The sequence below is a fragment of the Plecotus auritus genome (assembly GCF_963455305.1).
Source record: "Plecotus auritus genome assembly, chromosome: 8".
Lineage (NCBI taxonomy): Eukaryota > Metazoa > Chordata > Mammalia > Chiroptera > Vespertilionidae > Plecotus > Plecotus auritus.
Window position 1 is genome coordinate 118,812,804 of NC_137782.1, and position 21,632 is coordinate 118,834,435.

The 21,632-nt window shown below is 45.2% G+C and overlaps 1 protein-coding gene across 1 annotated transcript in view; it reads left to right on the plus strand.

Annotated features, from left to right (window-relative positions):
• POLR1A (RNA polymerase I subunit A) overlaps positions 1–21,632 on the plus strand; it is a 77,993-nt gene that overhangs the window by 19,417 nt on the left and 36,944 nt on the right. The window contains exons 7-13 of the mRNA XM_080685128.1: positions 1,792–1,878; positions 2,812–2,917; positions 3,215–3,377; positions 6,062–6,232; positions 6,370–6,492; positions 9,312–9,542; positions 14,409–14,663. Coding sequence (XP_080541254.1) covers positions 1,792–1,878; positions 2,812–2,917; positions 3,215–3,377; positions 6,062–6,232; positions 6,370–6,492; positions 9,312–9,542; positions 14,409–14,663 — 1,136 coding nt within the window. The remainder of the gene's footprint in view (positions 1–1,791; positions 1,879–2,811; positions 2,918–3,214; positions 3,378–6,061; positions 6,233–6,369; positions 6,493–9,311; positions 9,543–14,408; positions 14,664–21,632) is intronic.

A 21,632-nucleotide genomic window follows, 5' to 3' on the forward strand; every position in this document is an offset into this window, starting at 1 on the left:
TAGACTCCTTGACCTAGCAATTCAGCTTCTATGACTTTGTCCTAAGAATACCCACAGTGTTGTTTAAGTAGTTTAAAATTTGAAATGGCTTAAATGCCCATTAATAGAGAATAGTTAACTAAATTATGGTATATCTATTCATTATTACCCAAGTTACAGATTTCTCCAATAACTTGTGATAACAGCCCAGCCAGTGTGGTTCAGTGCTTGAGCATCGACCTATGAACCAGGAGGTCACTGTTTGATTCCCGATCAGGGCACATGCCCGGGTTGTGGGATGGATCCTCAGTGGAGGACATGGTGGGGGGTGAGGGGTGTAGGAAGCAGCTGATCGATGATTCTCATTATTGATGTTTTTTATGTATCTCTCCCTTTCCTCTCTTTGATATCAATTAAAAAAAAATTTAAAAAAGAAAGAACTTGTGATAACGTAACCTTTGCGGATGGTCAAGAAACTAATTGGAGAATTGGAGGTGGAATGAAGCTGGATTGTACAACTATGGAAAAGGGCAAAAGAATGAGGTTTTTAAATGTAGATTATCTTAGCATATCTTGAACATGTGCATTCAGGCCAGTAACTGTTTAGTTTCTGACACAATGTACTGGGCACTGTGTCAGGTGCTAGGAACAGACCAGATGGGGTTCCTGCCCTGATAAATACATAAAAAGAGAAGATGGAGCAATATTTAATTTCCATGAGTGTATCCTGGAAGAAGTTGATAGTTTTAAACTTAGACGCTCACATTACTTATATCTTTGTTAACCATCTAAGTGCCTGGAGTCTGACCTCCCGAGTGGCAGCCCAGGTCTGATTTTCTGACCCACCCTGGGTATAGCTGATAGTATCCCAGAGTGATTTTGCTTGACCTGAGAAACCAAAACCAACCTACTCCTCACATAGGAGGAAAATATTCAGAGCTGTGACTATGCTGTCCTAGACTTTGATATACATAAGAAGAAATGGAGTATACAGATACCCATAAAAATGTTCATGCCCAGCTGGTGTGGCTCGGTGGTTGAACATGGACCCATGAACCAGGAGGTCATGGCTCGATTCCTGGTCAGGGTATATGCCCAGGTTGCGGGCTCCATCCCCAGTGGGGGGCGTGCAGGAGGCAGCCAACCGATAAGTCTTTCTCATCATTGATGTTTCTCTCTTTCCCTCTCCCTTCCTCTCTGAAATCAACAAAAACATATTTTTAAAAAAGGAATCAACAACTGTTTTAAAAAAGTGTTCATGTCCATTTACCTATTTCAGTGAATGTTTCTTTTAAAAGCCATGTGCATACACGTTTTTTTAAAAAAATCACAATGCTACTTATAATAGTAAAAAACCCACATGTCCAACTGTAAGAGTATGGTTAAATCACTTCGGAAAACATCCTCTGAGCAGATTTTCATGCAGCCATTGAAAACGATGGCCGGGCAACATGCTCACAAGAGCCAAGTATACAGGTAAGTCCACGGTTAACATAACAGTGATCTAACACTGCTTAAACAGAAGCATGGAAAGGGATACATAAAGGTGATAATAGTGATATAATGTGATGTGATGGAATGGTAGGTGGGTTTTTTTTCTTTTGCTCTATTGATTTTATAAAAGTAGTTACATTGTTCTCATGACTTTAAAAATTAGATTAAGGGGGAAAATATGCAGAGCTGAGGCTATGCTATCCTAGAGTTTTTATGATCAAATTGCAGGCTTGGCAGGATGGGGAGAAAGAATTGATAAATCCCAGTGCAAAAGGAGTGCCTGATATTGATTTAACCTGTTTCCCTCCTCTGCTCCAGGAATTGAGGAAGCTCAAATGGGAAAACGAGGGTACCTGACACCCACCGGCGCACGAGAGCATCTCAGCGCCCTTTGGAAGAATGAAGGTGCTGCACCAGCCGAAAGGATAACGCTTTATCTCCTCCCAGCTCTCATTCCCTGGGCTCATTACCCTGCCTTACTGCTTTCGTTTTTTCATAGTTGTGGTTATTGTAGATCTCTCCTGAAGCCAATGCATAGGTTTGGGTCAGCCTTCAGGTCCATTGTCATTGATGCATTATGGAAAGGAGAAAGCCTTAACCTCGAACTGTGAGGTTTCTATGGACATTCCTTCTGCGAATCAAAAAATGAACTTTAATATGTAGTTTTAATTAGGATTGTTATATCTTAACTCCCTACGGAAAGGAGAATCCTTCCCTTTTGAGTGTATAACAAAACCTATGCAGTATACCCACACCCTCATGTCACCCACCTCTGAGAGTATGTCCTGGAACACTGGTGTAACCATTGTGTGAGGATAAGCACTTAACAATGAAACTGGTGCCAAGCTTTGTCAGGGGCAGGAAAAGAGCACTCAGGGTACCATGGTGGTGTATGTGGCAGGCCCTGACACATTTTATTCATTCTCCCTACGTTTTCTTTAAGGTCACTGGAATATTAGCTTTGAATCCACAGAAGAGCCCTCTTGGTAGCATCAGTGTGCAGGGATTTTGTTTTGATTTTAAGGCTAACTTTTTTGGTTTGAATTTTTTTCTTTCCATATTTTGAATATATGTTTTATAAACACCAAAGTGTACATGTGTGTGTAAGTCTGAGACAAGCGGCCTTTCTTCTTTTCCATCCCTCCCCATTTCAACCCCTGGGCTAAGCACTGTTGTACCCTTAGTCACATCTGTGTGCAGGCTCTCAGAGGTGATTTTATTCTACATATTGTCCTATATTCTGGTGGGTTGTGTTTTTTAGTTCAATTAGTAAAACATTTTATCCATCCATGTTCCAACATAGATTTAAATGATCTTTTTGGTTCATTTCAAACACAGGATTCTTTCTGAACTTCCTTTTTTCGGGACTGGAAGATGTTGACATGGAGTCTAGATTCAACCCCACTATGTTCTTCCTGGATTTCTTGGTGGTGCCACCCTCAAGGTGATGCCCTTTAGTTGACCTTATTTCACCTGGAGAGGGTGCACTGGGTAACTGAATGATGGCCTCGGGAGAGGATGGGAGGGTGGCGGGCACAGATAAATAGAACAGCAGTTCTGCTTCCAGGCGGCAGGTGATGGAAGAATTTCCCTCCCGTTTGTCCTGAATGTGGTAGGAACGTTGGTTGTCCTTTGTGTGTGGCGGGGTTTGAGATGCTTATAGTAGGGATGGGGGAGAGGCTGAAGAACATGACCCTTCCCCCACACTAAACATTCACTGATCCCGTGCGTCCCCCTGCAGGTATCGTCCTGTCAATCGCTTGGGGGACCAGATGTTTACGAATGGCCAGACGGTGAATTTGCAGGCTGTCATGAAGGACGTGGTTCTGATCCGAAAGCTTCTGGCATTGATGGCCCAAGAACAGGAGCTGCCATGGGAGGTGGCAGCACCTGCCACAGATGAGGTCAGGGCTGTCTTGGAGCTGATGTCATAAATTCCCACGCTGAGTTCTAACTCTCCAGTGGATGCAGAATGCTGTGGATGGTGGGAGGGGCTGGTTTTGCTCAGTTTGGGAAAACAGGTAATGTCAGGGGGAAAGCACGGTCTGAGCATGGAAAGGTCTGAGTTCACCCCAGTGACCTTGGTTGAGTTGCTTTAATTTTGTGGACTCACCTCTACTGTAACATGGGTATGGTCTGCCATGAGGTATTACACATAGGTTGTCTGGGCCTCCTACCCTTGGCAGCTCTAGAAAGAAGAGTTTGCTTCCCTTGGGCCCTGAGAATGTTCCTCCTGGGTTACAAGTTCAGATCCCAACTCACCCAGCGGTTTGGCTCATTAAGATCTCCAGGACTGGGGCCAGGAAGGCAGTGTTATAGATTCTAGGAACTTCTCTGAATAGGACTGTGAAGTTTGGGGCCTCAGCTTCCTACTCCATAAGTGGTAGAGCTGAATTCAGCTTTTCCATTTCAGTAAACACTTCTCGAGCCCTTCAGTGTGCCAGGTGGTCAGTGGGTATAGGAAGGCTTGCTGACGTCACTGAGGTCCTGCCCAGCGCTGAGGTGCTTGCTGTCTGGGTGCCAGTAGGAAGGACTTTCTCAGGCCTGAGGAGACTGGGCTCAGGCTCCCTTCTAGCTGCCGCAACAGTCCTGCTATGAACAAGGCCCATCACCAGGTGGCACCAGCACTTGTCCTGGACACGCAGTCGTTACCAAGCCTTTCTCCTTGGGCTTTCTTTGGGTTTCCTTAAGTTTCTGATCTGCAGTATAGGTGAGCTTTTGTTTGTTGTTGTTAATCCCCACCCGAGGATATTTTTCCCATGGGTTTTTAGCGTGGAAGTGGGGGCAGGGGGAAGAGAAAGAAACATCGATGTGAGAGAGACACATCAATTGGTTGCCTCCCGCATGCACCCCAACTGGGGCTGGGGATCGAACTACAACCCAGGAATCAAACCCTCAACCCTTAGGTGTGCCGGCCGCCGCTCTAACCGGCCAGGGCAGTGTAGTTGTGCTTTTAAAAATCCTGAGTCTAAGAGAAATCGGCCATCTTCAGGCCCTAGTCCAGTTTGGAGGAGAAAGCAATAGGATAGCCAGGTCCAGTGACGAGGGATTAGAACTTTATTTTGATGTCCCTTAAAAATTAAAGTAGTCCCTTGTCAAAAAACGCACAAACAACAACAAAAAAGCTGAGTCTCTGAAGAAGTAAACAGTATCCTCTCTGATTCTTAAGGTCCTGTTAGCTGAAGTCACAGTGCCCTCTTTCCATCTGATTATAGGACACGTTCTTATTTGTTCCCCGACTCGCTTCCCACATTCTGTTCCCATGGCAGTCCTCCCACGAATTGCAAATGCCTGGCATGGGCCAGGTGCTCACTGTGCTAGGCGCTGAAAATCCGGTGAGACAGAGTCTCTTATTTCATAAGTCGTCACGTGGGCCTGAGTCAGGTAATGCCAGAGCAGTGAGTTAGGCTGACAGGGCCTCTGTCGTCGTACAGGTGACCATCTCTCCCGGCCTCAGCCAGAGCAGAAAACACATCCATCCCTCCCTGTAACTAAGGACGTCCCTCTGTTCTTAGGTTGAGGACAAGCCTACTTCATCACTAATGGCTTCCGCAGCATTCCCGTGTACTGGGTCTTCACCCTTCCTCTGCCCTCCTCCAACACACTTCCAGGTTTCCTCTCTCATACCCACACTGAGGGACATGGAACCCTCTGTCAGCTCCTATGTCATCCTCAGCCGGATGGGCCCGGTGGTGGCTGGACAGTGTCAGTAGGTGGTGCTCTTAGGCAACTGAAGGCTTCAGAGCCTATCTCCTAGCAGGAGGGGAGAAGAGAAGGAGGCAGAGCCAGGGACAGAAAAGGATTGGATAAATATTCCAATGAAGCTTGGAGATCAGCCAGCCCCTCGACATAGCCCAATCGAGGACCCACATCCTGACTAAAGATATAAAAAATCATATGGCAAACGTTTTTTCCTTCTAAGAAATTTTCCACCTGCATTTTTGTAAGTGCTTTGGATCAAGTTTTTCCAAGACTGTAAATATAGCTGTAACTCAGTCTGAGAATCCGTTACCTGACAGGATAACAGAGTTTCATAAAAAGAGTATGGATGGGGGAAGAATTTCTAGGGTTGCCTTAAAAATGAGACATTAAGAGACTTTGGCAACTGCTGCTAGCAGTTTGATGAAACAAGCTACCATGTTAGAGAACCCACAGGGCAAATAATTGAAGGTGTAGCCGACTAGGAACTGAGGCTCAGTCTGGCAGCCCTTGAGAAATGGAATTCGGCCAACAACCATGTCAGCTTAGAGTTAGATCCATCCCCAGCGAACCTTCACATGAGAGCCCAGCACTGGCTGATGGCATCACAGCCTGGGAGACACTGAAGCACAAAAGCCAGTGAAGCTGTGCCCAGATGCCTGACACAGAACTGTGAGATAATAAATGTGTGTTGGCCTAAAAGAAAAGAAAGAAGCCTGCTTATAACATTGAGTTCGTTTTACTACTGGAAAGAGATTGGCTGGGAAGTATGTAATGGGGCTCATGTTTCGTTGATGTGAACTGACGCTAGAGTAAGCAAGAAAAATAAAACCAAGCCTGCATTTTTGAGGGTTTTCCATCATGCTTGTTTTCTTGGTTGTCTTGCCAGGAAAAAGACTCTTCGAATGGGATGGACCGATCCTTTTTGAGTATGCTTCCAGGCCAGTCCCTCACAGACAAACTTTACAACATTTGGATTCGCCTTCAGAGCCACGTCAATATTGTGTTTGATAGCGAGATGGACAAATTAATGACGGAAAAGTACCCTGGCATTAGACAGGTGAGCAATAAGTTAGATTCCTATTGCTATCTGAAGGGGTCAAATAATAAGCATTTGTATTGAACCAAGAAAATAATAAACATACTTGGTTTTTTTTAAAAAAATTCCTTCTTTGGATTTCCCTTCTCCCCATATAGATCCTCGAGAAGAAGGAGGGCTTATTCCGAAAGCACATGATGGGAAAGCGAGTAGACTACGCGGCCCGTTCCGTCATCTGCCCAGACATGTACATCAACACCAATGAAATCGGAATCCCCATGGTGTGTGCGGAGGGGCCATGTTTGCTGCTGTTGGGCGGCAGATGGAAGTGTGGAGGAGGGCTGGAGAGAAGGCGTATGGCAGGTTGTGTGACTTGAAGGGGGACAGCTTCCTCTTCCTGGTTAAGTCGTTTGGAGGGGATGCGAGGCTATGTGATGGCATTGCTCTCACTCCTTGCCAGGTTTCCAAACACCTTCTCCCTTTAAGGAAGACCCACTCCTGGGCCACCAGGGAGCTGACTGTAGGGTGTTCCACGTCCCACCCGCATCTCTTAACTCTGCCTGTCTTGGCCTAGTCTTTACACCCTCCTAGTCAGTGTGGCTGCACAACAGGGAAGGGGATTTCATCCCATGGACTCACCTGGTGCCAGGAGTCAGGGATGTGTGCCCTTGGTTGCCTGGGAGAGGGAGGAGAGCACGCTGCCAGAGAGGAGGCGTGTGTGAGTCATCCATTCTCCCACTTCCTCTGGGTAGCGGTTAACCCCTTCCACCCATTAGCGTTTCCTTAGGGAGCCAGCTTCCGTTTCTCACTTCCCCACCAGTGCAAGCTGTGGTGCTCATTAGCAGCAGCCCTTTAATCGGCTTCCTCCTTAATGGGCCTTGAGGTCAGTAATAATGAAGATGATTTAATTCCCTCCGTGCAGAGTGTCATTTCTGCATGCACTGCCCTGCTGCTGCTGCTCTCGGGAGTGATGGGAATGAGCGGAGCTCTCTGCCTCCTCTCTCTTGGCACACTAGGGCTTCCTCAGCAAGGGCATGACGGTCGAGGGGACGAGAGTCAGGGGACATTCAGTCCTGTGCCCACCATCTTCTGGGAACTTTAAGTCTTTGCTGGGAATGGCATCATGGAGCCAGTGGTGATGCTCATGAGTCTGAGGCCCCGGGAAGACAGGCCACACCTGGTTGGTTGCTTTTTCTGGGCAGAGGGCAGGGGCTGCCCCTCTTGGCTTTGGCCTCGTGGTGCCTAGAGTGTCCCAAATTTGGGAGAGACTGTTAGTGCTACCTTCTCTTTCCACATTCAGAGCGGCCAAGCCTCGTTCTTGGATTGATTTGAGCTCATTTGGTAACGGCTGTCCCCTTATGGGGACTCGGAAGTTACCTTCAGCCACCCCCAACCTGCCTCAGGTCTCAGGGCCATGGAGGCCTAGGGTTGTTGCTCACTGATGGCTGTGAGGAGCAGAGCGTGTGGAACTGCTCTTGGTCCTTGTGGTACACCCTTCCCCCGGCACCTGTGGAGAAGTGTTACGGGAGCAAAGGAGGTGAAATACGACTCAGTAGTGAACCCCATAGACTAGAGTGTCCCCCATGAAGCTCACATGCCAGTGGTGGAGACAGATAAACAGGTACATAGGAACGAAACACTCAGGCAGTGTCAGTGCATCAGCGAAAGCAGAACAGGCTACGGGAAGGGAGCGTAGGAAGGCCGCCCCCAAGGTGCAGTTGGGGCTGAGAACGGGACAAAATTCAACAAGGTCCCTTATGTAGGACTCAGACTCTCGGAGGTATTTATGTGCATTTAGAAGCATCAAAGAGTTTAGAATATTCAGTAGCTCAGAAACTCCTGAAGCAGGAAACTTATTTTCCTTGGAGTGGACATATTGCAGTCCGTGTTCCATGGGGCGCTGCGTCATCTCGTGTCTCAGGAAGCCGAGTTGGTTTCCGGTGCCACCTTGACTGTGATGGCTGCTGGAGCTGCCGAGTAAAGAGATCCTGATGCCGTGTCTGGGCTCAGGGCAAGAGCCTCAATCAATTGGTAATGCCTGCTGGGGTGTGGTGGTACTTGAAGGCCAGCACTCGCCACCTCTCTCAAGCTAGTGTCCCATTCTGTGTTCCCTTTGGGGTCCATGAATTTATTGGCAGAGGAGGAAATGATGATGTTTTAGAATAGGTTAAAAAATTCTTACATGTCCAGCCAATGTGGGTCAGTGGTTAAGTATCAACCCATAAACCAAAAGGTCACAATTTGATTCCTGGTCAGGGCACATGCCCAAGTTTCGGGTTCCATCCCCAGTAGAGGGCATGCAGGAGGCAGCCGATTGATGTTTCTATCTCTCCCTTTCTCAAATCAATAAAAAAGAGAGAACGGGTCTGTGAAAAATGCTGCAGTGGACATATAGGTACATATTTCTCAAATTTAAAAAAAAAAATCTTAAGTGTAGAAGGCAATACTCAGATCATTCTCTTCAGACAGACTTCTGGGACAGGGCCCAAACTCTGTTCCCTTAAGGCAGGGGTGGGAAACAGCCGGCCCCTGGGCCATATAAGGCCTGAGAAATCATTTGGTCTGGCCCTGCCAAGGCATTGGGGGTGAGTCAATTAAATATAGCAGGCTCATTTTTAAAAAATAAATTTTTAATTGATTTAAAAAGAGAGGAAGGGAGAGGGAGAGAGAGGTAGAAACATCGATGATGAGAATCATGGATCGGCTGCCTCTTGCACATCCCCTACCGGGGATCGAGCCCAAAACCCAGGCATGTGCCCTGACGGGGAATTGAACCAGTGACCTCCTAGTTCATACCTAATGCTCAATCACTGAGCCATGCCATCCAGGCTAGCAGGCTGATTTTTAAGTTAATAATTTTGTATGGCCCTCGAATGATGTTATAAATATCTAAATGGCCCTTGGCAGAAAAACAGTTCCCCTCCCCTGCCTTCAGGCCTCGAATATGGAGATATGGCCTGTGGAAAAGACAGACAGGATGCTGCTTTACTCCTTAAAGAACCTTTTTTGGGTAAGACCACACAGCTTGTTGAGTCAGACTTCGGGTCCATGTAACCTTTCTTGCCCACCCTGAGTTTTTATATCCATTCATCATTTTCAGGTGTTTGCCACAAAACTGACCTACCCTCAGCCAGTTACCCCCTGGAACGTTCAGGAACTGAGGCAAGCAGTCATCAATGGCCCCAATGTGCACCCGGGAGCCTCCATGGTCATCAATGAGGATGGCAGTCGCACAGCCCTGAGCGCTGTGGACCTAACCCAACGGGAAGCTGTGGCTAAACAGCTCCTGACACCAGCCACCGGGGCACCGAAACCCCAGGGGACAAAAATTGTGAGTAGTGGGCATGTTTGATCAGTGAGTGCTGGCTGTTGGCTGTGGCTACAGTGAGTGCTGGCTGTGAGGATGCTGGGGCTGCAGTGAGTGCTGGCTGTGAGGATGCTGGGGCTGCAGTGAGTACTGGCTGAGGGGATGCTGGGGCTGCAGTGAGTGCTGGCTGTGAGGATGCTGGGGCTACAGTGAGTGCTGGCTGTGGTGATGCTGTGTGAGCAGTTTCTGCCTCCCCGAGATAAAGCTTCTCCCACATGTGGGTGTTCCTTAGGGGCTTCATGGTGCTTACTCTATCTCTCAGCTGGAACCGAAGCTCCTGGGCCCCTGACACCAGGATTAAAGCTTCATTTGGCTGTCTCACACCATGCAGCACAATGCTGGGCACACATCAGGAGTTCGAGAAAGCTCTTTAATACAAACTCAGTTGTGGCCTCAGCAGAATTTGCTGTCCTTGACTAGGGCTGTGCAGAGGGTGGTGCTCAGATCATCATCAGCATTCCTGGAGCTTAAGAGAAATAGATGTGTCCCGTTCCCCCCTCCCCTCACGTACAGAACTGGAATCGCTGGGAATGGCTGGGAATGGGACCCAGGTGTTTGTGTTTTCACACGCTCTCTGGAGGGTTTCTCTGCATGCTAAAGTTTGAGAACTGCCCCAAAGGAAAGAAATATTCTGTCAGTGATAACTCACAGGTTTTATCGGCTGCTTCAGTTTCAGGCAGTTGCTGGTGTTGGTCTGTGGTACCTTTTTAAGGGATCCTGAGTGTTATCTAGGCTCCACTGGTAAGAGTAAAGGACTGACTAGCTATGTTGGCTGAGAGCGTGAAATCAGCAGGTGACAACATTTGTCAAATAATAGCCATTCTTGCTGGCAGAGGGTAGCAGGTGATTGTGGCAGAAGTTGTTAGAGTTCTATAGATTCAGTCTGGGTTTCTCACTGACAGCGTTGGGGGGCTGACTGGGTCTTTAGCAATGGGTCAGTGCATTGTTGTTTGCTCAGCCCTGAAAGAACTTTGGAAGAGAAACAGGGGAAAAGGAAGCACTCTTGGCCTTGTTGTGGGACCAACAAGGTTTCCACCATTCTTCACCGAGGCCTGTCGTCTGCTTCCTCCCGTTTTCAGCTCTCCCGAGGTAGAGCAGTAACATGCCACATGGTCTGTGGCACTGTTGGTTTCCACTTTGGTGGCAGGGGACACATGCAGAAACAGAACAAGTCACCAACTTTCTAGTGCATTCAGATTAGTGTTTAGGCTCACAGGTTATTCTGCTCTCCTTAAGTGCTTGGTGTTTTTCTAGGAGAGGTGAGAGGTGCAAGAGAAGTCCAGGTGTATTTCATTGAATTTACAGTAAACTCAAGTCGAGCATGTGAAACAGCCTCGGTAGAAAATTTTGAGAGAAATGTTGAGAGAGGAAAGCAGAGTGGGGTCTGGCGGTACTGAGTGAGGGTCCACTGCTGCTACGTGCTGCACTTTGCCAGTCACCGGAGACAAGGTCCCGGCACCCTGGAGCTAAATGTGTTGCCCACTGTTAAGTGCTGAGGCTGACACAATGGGGAATAGCAGTGGAGATGGTGACTTGAAGTACGTGAGCTTGAGAAGAAAGGAGTCTGAGGGCAGTGTTGCAGGATGGACTGGAGCGAGGGTTTGGAGACATCAGGAGACAGGTGAGGGCTACAGGAAACCCTTGTGGAGGGACGGATCCAGGCTGAGGTTCAGGAGGCTGAGGTGCGAGGGACCACATTGGACCTGATGATGTGGCCCAGGGGCAAAGGCAAGAAGGGGCTTATGAAAGAAAAGTGGTTCCTACGTCAACCTGAGGACTCAGGATGATTCTTTTTGTTGTTTTCATTAATCCTCACCTGAGGATATTTTCTCCATTGATTTTTTTAGAGAGAGTGCAAGGGAGGGGGAGAGAGAGAGAGAGAGAACCATCAGTGTGAGAGAAGACACATTCATTGGTTGCCTCTCATATGTGCCTTAACCAGGGCCGGGGATTGAGCCTGTAACCAAGGGACATGCCCTTGAGCAGAATCAAACCCTCGACCTTTGAGTCCGAGGGCCAATGCTGTAACCACTGAGCCAAACCAGATAGGGCAGGATGATTATCTCCATTCTCCAAAATCTCAATAATGTCACATATAATACTTACACGATTCATCAAATACGCGTGCACTTACAGCCTATTTGCAATTTGTAAGGACTTTGGTTAATGGCGTTGTGTATGGATCAGGGCCAGGCTAGGGCTGGGTGAAGTGACAGGTCCCGGTGAGGATGAGAGGGTTAAGAGAGAAGGGGATAGGGTGACTGGTAGACCTATTTCCTGGGAGGTGTGATGTCTCTGCTGCTTCCGTGGACCTTGTAAATGGAGGAGGAAGTGGCCAGGAGGGCTGAGTCGTAGTTCTCAGCCCAGCAGTCTGCCAGAAGCTGACTTTGGCTCCGGGTCTGCTTCTGAAAGCTCTGACCCGGGCACTGGGCACACTAATTTTCACTGCAATGTTTATTTAGAGACAAGAGAAAGGAAGGGCCTCAGGTTTGTGTTGGCCAGGGGAACACTCTGTGCTCCAGGGTTTCTGTTTGGATTGGCTGGTGCCTGCCCGTCTGGCCTGTGTGCCTTCCCAGCTGTGGGCTTTGCTTATACTGGAGGATGTGTCGAAGCTGTGAGACTCAGATCCAAGGCCCAGCCTGGAGGTTTGGGCCTGGGCCACAGGTCCAGCAATTTCTCCCTTGAGAGCCTAAGGAAATATGACCTTGAAAGTCAGCTCAGGCTCCGGGGCATGCCCTGCGCAAATGCTCATGGGGATCTTCAGAATCCAGGTCTCCTTGGAAACATGGATGTGGAGGCAGGAAGGCAGAGTTGGAATTTCTCAGGGAGCAGAAAGACTGACTCTACCAGGTGCTCTTGGGCCTGCCTTTCAGGATGTGAGGGGTTTGCCCTGTCCTTCCCGAGCTGGAGGAAACCTTCAGCTCAGGGGAGGAGGAATCAGAGAAAGGAGGTGGGGAGCATCTCTCGTAACCTCTAGCCCCTCTGTCTCCAACCTTCTGATGCAGCTGCAGAAATGTGTACAACATAAGAATACACTGGCCTTATCGTAATTTGTTGTCCCCCAGCCTGTTGTCTGCTGGGATATAGAGGAAACTTGGGGTGAGACCTCATCTCCATGATTCCCCTGGCTGCTTAGAGGGCATGCAGATTAGTTGGAGTAGCAGTTGCCTTTATGCATTTGTTCTTTATTTTTATTTTTTAAATATATTTTTATTGATTTCAGAGAGGAAGGGGGGAGAGAGAGAGAGAGACATCAATGATGAGAGAGAATCATTGATTGACTGCCTCCTCCATGCCCCCTAAAGGGGCCAAGCCTGCAACCAGGGCATGTGCCCTGATTGGGAATGAAACCGTGACCTCCTGGTTCATAGGTTAACACAACCACTGAGCCACACCTGCCGGGCTATGCATTTGTTTTTTAAAGTAGCATTTATATTTATCATTTAGGAAGCCCGATGGTTAATGTAACATAAGATAAAGGCAGTAAAAGGCTTAATGAGCTTAATATTAAAGCCAGCTTTGTGGAGGGAGGTGTTCTGTCAGGAGGACATGACCAATAACATATCTGTGAGAGGGAAAACACAGGAATGGTGGTTATCTTTAAGGGGTAAAATTAGTTGTGGTTTTTATTCTCTTCAAATTAGTCTGTTTTCTGTTTTTCCCTCATAGTGAGCATACTATTTGTGCAATAGTTCTTGCTTTCTTTAAAAATAGTTTAAGGTCTTTTTAAATACTCTTGCAGAGGTAAATAATGCTCATTGTAACATGAACAATAATCAGATGTATAAAGGTAATAAAAATAATGTAATGATAATCTGTGCCTTACTCACCTTCCCCATGTGCCCCTGCCCCTGAGGAGACCATAGTAACAGGTTGTTGAGAATCTAAGCCCCCTTTTCTCTTATGTATATAAACATGTACAGAGATGGGGTGGGTTTTAAATTGCCTCAGTCTATCAATGTAATCAGCACCTAGATATGTTTTTTATACTGGAATACATTGTTGCCATCACTTCAGGACTAGTAGAGATTTAACTCGGCCCTGCTCATCACTGCATAATATTCCATAGTGTACACCATGATTTATTCCCCTGGGCCCCTTCAGTGGGGCAGCCAGATTATTTTCAGTTTTTGCCACTGAAAACAGTGTGCTACATAACGATGTTTATACAACCGTGCATTGGTGCTTCTTTTCTTCTGAAAGGCCAAAAGGAAATGAGTTTTAAATGTTCTAGAATCTATTTTCAAATTGCTTTCCCAAAGCCTATGGCAATTTAAACTTTTTAATATTTTTTTAAGTGTACTGGGAATCAGGAGCCCCAGCGGTCCTGGCTCTGCTATATGAGGTTGGGCAAAGTATTTGTAAAATGTGGAATTTATACTTAGAGTAACATACTCATGTGTGAGCGTCGGGGGTGAGGGGATGCTAGAGTTCTGCCAAATCCTTTCAAACCCAGGGCTCTTAGGATTCTAACCAGATATGCTGCCTTCAGAAGTGTTCATTTCTTTCTTCAGATTAATTCTCTGAGGAATTCAAGACTCCAGAAAGGCCATGCATCTCTGAAGGAGACAGAGATACCTGGACAGGGGCCTAGAGCCTTGTCTGTTGCTATACCTGAGCCCAGAACCCAGATGGAGCTATGCTGGACTAGTAGCTATTTCTCAAAGATTTTTAGAATTTTGCTCCAGACTAAAAATTCCCTTTTATTTGGTTGAATAAAGCATGAGATAGATAGAAACCACACTCGGCCAGGCTGAGGTGAGCTCTTGGGATAGTGGTAACGATGTTGAAGTTGCCGCTGATCACAGTCTGTCCTACACTCTGGCCCAGGTGTGCCGGCACGTGAAGAACGGGGACATTCTCCTGCTGAACCGACAGCCCACCCTGCACAGACCTTCCATCCAGGCGCACCACGCCCGCATCCTGCCCGAAGAGAAAGTCCTACGGCTCCACTACGCCAACTGCAAGGCCTATAACGCTGACTTTGATGGAGACGAGATGAATGCCCACTTCCCCCAGAGTGAACTGGGCCGAGCCGAGGCCTACGTCCTGGCCTGCACAGATCAGCAGTACCTTGTTCCCAAGGTAGGTCTGACCTTGAGGCTGGTCCGCAGTCATCGCTGGCACAGCGTGGCCCTTTTGATCTGGGCCCTCTACAGCTCCTGGGGTCAGGGGACAGCTCAGGGCAGAAGCATGTGGATCATAGGGTCCTGGCTTCCTCCAGATGGGATTTCGACCCTCTAGTTGCTTAGAGCCAGGGAAAGGTTTCTGTGTTGCTGCCTCTTAAAAATAGAAATCATAAGATTCATCACCGCCCTAACCGGTTTGGCTCAGTGGATAGAGCGTCGGCCTGCGGACTGAAGGGTCCCAGGTTCGATTCTAGTCAAGGGCATGTGCCTTGGTTGCGGGCACATCCCCAGTGGGGGGTGTGCAGGAGGCAGCTGATCGATGTTTCTAACTCTCTGGCCCTCTCCCTTCCTCTCAGTAAAAAAATCAATAAAGTATATTTTTAAAAAATTTAAAAAAAAAAAGATTCATCACCAAAAGTTACATAATAGGTCTTGTCTTCCAGTCTTATGTTTATTACCCTTGACAAGGAGTAGCATCCCAACTGTGCTGGTCCCCATGGTTCTCAGACGACTTTGATCCTTTGAATTCTCATATGCGTGAGTTTTAAGAGACAACTCCAAGGGCTGAATGAGAGCCCCTTCCAGGCCACGGAGGCCTCCTCTTTGAGCCCCTTCCTTCTCATTCCGAGGTTGGTTCTCAGAGGCAGACCCATGTGAACACGGCCGTCTAGAGGAACCCTGGGAATGCAGCTTCCCTCTCCCTGGCCTGGCCAGATGATCCATTCTCATTAAGTTGCAGAGGCGTGAGTCAGCATGTTCAGGGGAGGAACAGAGTGGGGAAAGAGCCAGTCCCCCCTTGCCCCTCACCCCTCACCCCTCACCCAAAGGCCTGAGGTCTTTTAAATTATAAGCCTTTGCATCACAGTGATTCAGAATAACACATCATTCACTTGGACTGTGGTGGAGTATGAAAGAACTAGTAGTGATAGCAATAGGATTGTGGCTACCATTTCCAAGTACTTTTTCAGCACCAGACACTGCAAAGGACTTTGGAGGCTTCTCCTTTCACCCTCCCGGCAGAGGGTGGAGTAGGTGCTGTTGATGTCCACATTTATACAAGAGTGTTGTTGCTTGCCCCTGGACACAGCTGAGAAGCACGAGGAAATACAGGAGCTCCCAGGTTCTCTGGGGTTTCATTCGTATCCCCTCTGTGGGCCCTGCCAGCCTTCTGCAGAAGGGATGGAGACCTTTGCACTCAGGGATCACTGGAGGCTGCTCAGAGATGTCCAGCATCAATTAGCGTCCTCTCCTCGGGAACTACTCTTTCCCCATCTCATCTGCCTCCCTGGGAGTCAGGCATGTGGCCAGGGGCCTAGTATCCCAGCTTCTTTTCCCAGCAGACACACCACAGTAGTTTCATGTGGACCCAAATGTTTGAGTTTAACTTTATTTCCCTCCTCTGCCCACTTTATCCAGCTGTTGATTAGAGAAGGTCTGAAAGTAGGAAGGAGGAGTTAGGGCCCACTCAGGTCACTCAGAAATTAGAAGAAATAGTTTTACTAATTTTTACTACTAATTTGACTAATAATTAGAAGATACACTTGGAATGATACGATTAATTTGGAAATTGACTTTTTGCCTTTTCATATAAAACAGTGGTGGTCATAGCTGTGGTAGTGGTGGCAATAAAAGCTCATCTGTTGAGCACTCCCTGTTTGAGGGCTGACATTCTAACGACTAAGCTATGTAGGCAGGACCCCTTGACTATTTTTATAACTGGCAATTTTACTTCTTAATACCTTTCACCTTTTCAGCTGTCCCACCAACCCTCCTTCCATCTGGGGATCATCAGTTTGTTCTCTGTATCTGAATTTTTAATTTTTGAGGAACCTCTGTACTGTTTACCATAGTGGCTGCATCAATTTGAATTTGCACCAACAGTGTACAAGGGTTTCCTTTCCTTATCATCCTCGCCAGCTCTTGCTGTTTGTTGACTTATTGATGATAGCCATTCTGTCAGTTATGAGTTGATACTATGATTTTAATTTGCATTTCTCTGATGATTAGTGATGTTGAACATTTTCATTTATCTATTGGATATCTGTATGTCCTCTTTTTTTTTCATTTCAATAAATCTTTATTGTTCAGATTATTACAATTGTTCCTCTTTTTTCCCCCCATAGCTCCCCTCCACCCGGTTCCCACCCCACCCTCTGCCCTTAACCGCCCCACCCCCCGCCACCACTATCTTCATTCATAGGTGTCCGATTTTTGTCCAGTCTCTTCCCGAACCCTCCACACCCTTTTACCCCCGAGAATTGTCAGTCTACTCCCTTTCTATGTCCCTGATTCTATTATATTCACCAGTTTATTCTGTTCATCAGATTTTTTATTCACTTGATTTTTAGATTCACTTGTTGATAGATATGTATTTGTTCATAATTTTTATCTTTACCTTTTTCTTCTTCTTCCTCTTCTTAAAGAATACCTTTCAGCATTTCATGTAATCCTGGTTTGGTGGTGATGAACTCCTTTAGCTTTTTCTTATCTGTGAAGCTCTTTTTCTGACCTTCAATTCTGAATGATAGCTTTGCTGGGTAGAGTAATCTTGGTTGTAGGTTCTTCCTATTCATCACTTTGAATATTTCTTGCCACTCCTGTCTGGCCTGCATAATTTCTGTTGAGAAATCAGCTGACAATTTTATGGGTACTCCCTTGTAGGTAACTAACTGTTTTTCTCTGGCTGCTTTTAATATTCTCTCTTTGTCTTTTGCTCTTGGCATTTTAATTATGATGTATCTTGGTGTGGTCCTCTTTGGATTCCTTTTGTTTGGGGTTCTGTGTGCTTCCTGGACCTGTAAGTCTATTTCTTTCACCAGGTGGGGGAAGTTTTCTGTCATTATTTCTTCAAATAGGTTTTCAGTATCTTGCTCTCTCTCTTCTTCTGGCACCCCCATAATTCTGATGTTGATACGCTTGAAGTTGTCCCAGAGGCTCCTTACACTATCTTCATATTTTTGGATTCTTTTTGCTTTTCCGGTTGAGTGTTTTTTGCTTCTTTGTATTTCAAATCTTTGATTTGATTCTTGTGATCCTCTAGTCTGCTGTTGGATCTCTGTATATTATTTTTTATTTCAGCCAGTGTATGCTTAATTTCTGGTTGGTCCTTTTTCATATCCTCGAGGGTCTCACTAAATTTATCGGCCTTTTCTAGAAAATTCTTAAAAAACCTTATAACCGTTGTTTTGAACTCTATATCCAATTGTTTGCTTTCCTCCATTTCTTTCATTTGTGACCTCTGTATGTCTTCTTTGGAGAAGTGTCTATTCAGGTCCTCTGCCCATTTTCTAATTGGATTGTTTGGTGTTTTGGTGTTGAGTTATCTGAGTTCTTTATAATTTTGGACATTAATTTCTTCTCAGATGTATCATTGATGGATATGTTCTGCCATTCAGTGGATTGTCTTTTTGTTTTGTCCATGGTTTCCTTTGCTGTGCAAAAACTTTTTAGTTTGATGTAGTCCCATTTGTTTATTTTTGTTTCTTTGTTGTCCTTGCTCAAGGAGACATATCAGAAAAATTATTGCTAAGAAATGTCAGAATTTACTAACTATGTTTTCTTCTAGGAATTTTATGGTTTTGAGCCTTACATTAAATCTTTAATCCATTTTGAGTTGATTCTTATATATGGTGTAAGAAAGTGGTCTAATTTCATTGTTTTGCATGTATCTGTCCAATTTTCCCAACACCATTTATTTAATATACTATCTTAACTCCATTGTATATTCTTGTCTACTTTATCATAGATTAATTCACCATATAGCTGGTTTATTTCTGGACTCTTTATTTTGTTCAATTGATCTGTGTATCTTTTTTTTTTAATGGTAGTATCATGTGGTTTTGATTACTATGGCCTTCTAATATAGTTTGCATCAGATAGCATAATACCTCCCACTTCATTTTTCTTTCTCCAGATTGCTATGGCTATTTGGGCTCATATAAATTTTAGGATTATTTGTTCTAGTTCTGTGAAAAATGCCATTGATATTTGATAGGGATTGCATTGAATCTGTAGATGCTCTGATGTTAATTCTTCTTATCCATGAACATGGTATATGCTTCCATTTATTGGTATATTCTTCAATTTCTTTCTTCAGTGTCTTACAGTTTTCTGAGTACAGGCCCTTAGGTTAAATTTATTCCTAGATATTTTATCTTTTTGATGCAATTGTAAATGGGATTGTTTTCTTAGTTTCCATTTCTGATAGTTCATTATTGATGTATAAAAATGCAACCAATTTCTGAATGTTTTTGTATCCTGCTACTTTACTGAATTAATTCAGTAGTTCTAGTAGTTTCTTGGTGGCATCTTTAGGGTTCTCTATATATAATATCATGTCGTCTGCAAATAATGACAATTTTACTTCTCCCTTTCCAATTTGGATGCTTTTTATTTCTTTTTCTTGTCTATTTGCTATGGCTGCTACTTTTAGTACTATGTTGATTAGGAGTGGTGAAAGTGGACATCCCTTCTTGTTCCTAATCTTAAGAAAAACACTTCTATCTTTTCCCTGTTGAGTATGATGTTAGCTGTGAGTTTGTTACATATGGTCTTTATTATGTTGTAAAAGCACTATAGTTTTTACTCACTCCCTTCATGCTTGTGTTTTTGTCATTATTTTTTACTAGTTTTGTGTGTGTGTGTGTATCCCTTAATTTATGTTTTAAGTATACATGCTCTTCCTACTTTTATCTTTTAACCTTTGTAATCCTATCTAATAAAAGAGTAATATGCAAATTGACCATCACTCCAGCACACAAGATGGCTGCCTCCATGTGGTCAAAGATGGCTGCCCCATGTGGACACAAGATGGCCAGCAGGGGAGGGCAGTTGGGAGGGACCAGGCCTGCAAGGGAGGGCAGTTGTGGGCGATCAGGCCAGCAGGGGAGGGCAGTTAGGGGTGACCAGGTCGGCAGAGGAGGGAAGTTGAGGGCGACCAGGTGTGTAGGGAAGGGCAGTTGGGGGGGGGACCCAGGCCTGCAGGGGAGAGCAGTTGGGGGGGGACCAGACCAGCAGGGGAGGGCAGTTAGGGGTGACTAGTCCTGCAGGGGAGGGCAGTTAGGCATTAATCAGGCTGGCAGGGGAGTGGTTAGGGGGTGATCAGGCTGGCAGGCAGAAGCGGTTAGGGGCAATCAGGAAGGCTGGCAGGCGAGCAGTTGGGAGCCAGCAATCCTTGATTGTGAGAGGGATGTCCCAGATTGGAGAGGGTGCAGGCTGGGCTGAGGGACACCCCCCCCCATGCACGAATTTCGTGCACTGGGCCTCTAGTAGCTTTATAATTGGCTTAATAAATTAACCAACATAGTTGGTTTAACAAATAGTGAAAAATTCTAGGGAATGATCTGAGGGTTTGCTTCACTTTTAGTCAATATCTTTTGTCTTAGGTAAAGAGTTTTTAATTTTTGATACATTTCATTTAGTCCTTAGTGTTAATGCCAAGAGGTGGAATCCTTATTTTTACTAATGGTTATAAAAATGCAGCATGTGTTGAAGTATTTTGGTGGCAATGTCCTAAGAGAACAAGAAGTGTTTTGTTTTGTTTTTTAATATATTTTATTGATTTTTTACAGAGAGGAAGGAAGAGGGATAGAGAGTTAGAAACATTGATGAGAGAGAAACATCAGCTGCCTCTTGCACACCTCCTACCGGGGATGTGCCCGCAACCAAGTTACGTGCCCTTGACCAGAATCGAACCTGGGACCTTTCAGTCCACAGGCTGACGCTCTATCCACTGAGCCAAACCGGTTTTGGCAAGAAGTGGTTTTATTAAACTAGGAGAGCCATATATTTTTTAATGTTTTTGGTATATCTTTCTTTTCTTCATTTCTCTTTGTTCATGTTTCCATTCTTTTTACATTTCCAGGTACTCTTCCTTGACTAAACATATACACAATTATAGTAAAATTTTTTTTGGTTTGTAAGTATTTATAATAGAGTTGTATACTGTCTATTTACTTAAAATGAGTGGGACTTTATTTCTTTTCAGAAAATAGTTAAACTTTTTATTTATGTTTTTCTTTGTGAAGTAACTTTTTTCTTTCTTAAATTTATTGAGGGCCAGTGCTTTGTGGAAATTATTTTTAACAAGGCTTGAGAATAGTTTTCTGACTTCTACTTAGTCAGCTAGAAGATTCAAGTCATAGAAAACCCTAATTCTCTGAGCATCCTGACCAAAGACATTACTTGTAATGTCATTTTGCTGTGATATTAAATAGAATAGGATAGCTACAATTATCTGGGTTTTTTATTTAGAGATGGTCTTTTTGATCCTAAGCAGGAGTTAGGAAATCCAGAATCATAAGTTGACCCTTAGTCAATTGCTTTAATCAGCATTCCTTCCTAGAACTCATGATTATTGCACTGAAAACAATTTAACCATTAAGGTAATTTTCTAGTCATGTAGAAATCTGGACAGAGAGAGGAGAAGGCATGGAATGGATCACATAACCTGTAATTATGTTCTTTAAAGGAAGAAAACAAAAGGAAAAATCTCTATCTGCCTCCGAAGATTGTGGGATGAGTGAAATGTATAATATTGGTTTGGGTTTTCCCCCAAGCAAAATAAAATCATGCTTTGGAACAAGATACAGAGTATATATTTTTTAATCTTCACCTGAGGATATGTTTATTGATTTTAGAGAGAGGGAGGGGGAGAGGGGGAGAGAGAGAAACATCGATGTGAGAGAGAAGCATCCATCAGTTGCCCCCCCATACGCGTCCCAACCAGGGACCGAGACCTCAGCCTTTTAGTGTAAGGACAACGGTCTAAGCCAACGGTTGGCAAACTCATTAGTCAACAGAGCCAAATATCAACAGTACAACGATTGAAATTTCTTTTGAGAGCCAAATTTTTTAAACTTAAACTTCTAACGCCACTTCTTCAAAATAGACTCGCCCAGGCCATGGTATTTTGTGGAAGAGCCAC